The sequence below is a fragment of the Plectropomus leopardus genome, unplaced genomic scaffold, assembly GCF_008729295.1.
Source record: "Plectropomus leopardus isolate mb unplaced genomic scaffold, YSFRI_Pleo_2.0 unplaced_scaffold14545, whole genome shotgun sequence".
Classification (NCBI taxonomy): Eukaryota; Metazoa; Chordata; class Actinopteri; order Perciformes; family Serranidae; genus Plectropomus; species Plectropomus leopardus.
Genome location: NW_024615552.1, coordinates 1 through 2,612, shown reverse-complemented (window position 1 = coordinate 2,612; position 2,612 = coordinate 1). Strand labels below are relative to the sequence as shown.

General features: G+C 39.6%; 1 protein-coding gene across 1 annotated transcript; it reads right to left on the bottom strand.

Moving 5' to 3' along the window:
• Positions 1-36: 36 nt before the first annotated feature.
• On the bottom strand, positions 37-2,348 carry LOC121964206 (prospero homeobox protein 1-like). The gene is made up of 2 exons (XM_042514419.1): positions 1,065-2,348; positions 37-274 (listed from the first exon to the last, which is right to left on the bottom strand). The coding sequence occupies exons 1-2, from the start codon at positions 2,346-2,348 to the stop codon at positions 83-85; spliced, it is 1,476 nt and encodes a 491-aa protein (XP_042370353.1). The 3' UTR covers positions 37-82.
• Between the last annotated feature and the right edge of the window lie 264 nt (positions 2,349-2,612).

Sequence of the window (2,612 nt, the reverse complement as noted above, 5' to 3'; positions counted from 1 at the left end):
AAATCTATGATTTAATTCAAAATACATAAACTCCAAAATAGTGGTGAATGCTATCCACCTGTATTTTTACAGTAAAATTAAGTCATGTTTTGTAAATATAACATATTAGACTGACACAAATGTGTAAAAGAATTGCACCCATGCTCAACATGTATTGCATGTATTTTCTCACCTGAACCTCATGGAAACACATCTTCAGCACCAGCGAGCTCGGGTAGCGAGTGTAGAAAAACATAAGCTTCGCTTTCTTCAGATGGTTAGTGGTCAGACCCTCCTAAACGCACCAGCGTTAAAGGTAAACACACTAAATACTAGACAAATTATTACAACTCGGACAAATACAGAGACTACAATTTTCTTTATCGACGTAGTTTTCTAGACATTTTTCCCTTTAAAAAAGAAATCTAATAATTTTTTGAGTCTTGTTTGAGTCTGTAAAATGCAAAGATGTAGCCTTTTTAACCATTTGAAGTATCTGGTCAGATCCCTGGTCTGATTTCTGTCAAGAACAAAAGTAAAAGGCAATTAGCAACTTTCCAAAAATTTAAAAAACCCGAAAAAGTGATACAAGTTACATACAATAATTTTAAATACATGACTGTAATAGTTATAATTGCAATTTTCTGGACATTTGCCCTTTCTCTTTTGATCATTTCTCTCTTCCTTTTCTTTTGCAGGTAATATCTCTTGCAACCATCTTCTAATTCTTGCAATCTGCCAAGTTGCTTTTTGCATTTTTTTGCATTATTTTAAGAGAAATCAAACCAATTTGCTCAGGTTTCAGAAGTTTTAAATGTCTGTGAAAGGTGAGTTTTCAAAGGGTTTAAAGAGAAAGACAAGTATTGTGATAACGTTATTGACACAGTCTGGGTGGTTATTTGGATCCCTGAAAGCCAAAAGAAGACTAGTTTCAGGTATGTAAAGGCAGCTGTTTGAGAAGCAACAATGAGGAAAGATATTTTCTGTCACTGCTGATTACTTCTTAAAGCCACAAGAAAACATAACAAAAGATTGAATAGAATTGAATCGAAGACTACATCTGCACAGAAGCTTGTAAAGGATACATTCATCATGTACAGCTTGTTTTTAACCAGGCAATCTGATTCAATCTTGACATGAGGGAGACACAGGCTCTCCAACAGGATGGGATCCACCGACACAGTGGATCTGGAGTTGACCTTCGATCTCACCTTGACCGAATTCCAACGTGTGTCGAACTTTGCAACCTCAGAGCATTCAACATGTAAGCACCTGAGGGCATGATGACGGGCAGTGTTGTGATTCCTCTCAGACGTTTGATCTTCACGCAGAGCGGAGTCACAGCCGAAGGGGACCGGAAGTTTGGGACGAGCTCTTGATCTGGACTGGAAGATCAACTTGTCAGCTCTTTCCAGTCGGGGCTTTTGCACCACCAGAGACAGAGCTTCTGTCTGAACATCTGGCACTTGCATTTCTGCATTCACACAACAGGATAATTTATCATCTTTACCAGCTGATGAGTTAGGAGGTGAACCAGTCTCTATGTTTCCCTCGTCAATTGGCGATGTGTGTAGGATCGGCATGCTTTTGAAAATAGAGTCAACACTCCTACTGACAGCTCTGGACAGTTCGTACTTCAAAACATCTGCCATCAGCTTTATCCGCTCAGGTTTGGATTGGAAGTAGTTCATCAGCTTCACCTTCTTCCATCCTTGATATTTTCTTGATCTGCCTTCAGACTCACTTAATGAATCTGTAAATGGAGATGTTTCAGAAGAATCGTTCTGGGTGGGATATTTCTCGTCCTTACTGCTGTCTGTTGTGTTGGTTACTCCAGTACTGAGTTGTCTAAGGTGATGTTGCACCTCAAGCTGCTTCCTTGTCACCATGAGCTCCTGATCTTGAATCTTTTCACTCTCCTGCATGCCGTCTGACTCCTGATTCATCCTCACATCTGTGCAGTGCATACCAGGATAGCTGGTCATGCCTTTGATGATGTTTTCTACTCTGGCACGCTTTGCTTGATGGCCGCTGTTTAAGCTCCATTCATGGTGACTGCAAGAACTGGATGCAGGAGACGAGTGCTTTCTCGTGGGTAGATGTCCAGTGAAGCTGTTTCTGGACGGACTGAGCTCCAGCTGGCTGGAAGAGGTCAAACTTGAACCAGCATCACTGCTGCTGTAGTAAGAACTATCTGGTAGTATTTTTATGTCTCGTCTGTCTTTGTGTGAAGACACAGAAACACCTGACACATCTGAATTTGACAGCATGGGGTCTGGTTGAACAGAGGAGAGATGATCTTCAGTACAGCCGTCAAGGTGAATGCTGCTGGAGGAATACATACCTTTGCTCCAAACACGTGGATTCATACTTTAGTTGGAAACACAAGACGGAGTTGGAAGCTGAAAAAAAAACAAAAAACAAAAAAACATCAGCATTAATTATATAATGTGGGTGTTGTAAGAAATCTAAGATCAAATTCTTGGAATTCTTAGAGAAGTCACAGTAACAAACAAAAACTTTGTTTATTTGCACAAATGTGGATCTGAATTGCCTTGCAAATAAAATCAGAATAATATTCAGTATTTTTCTGGCAAATTATTTTATTCAAGTGACCTGAAATAAAAGTATTT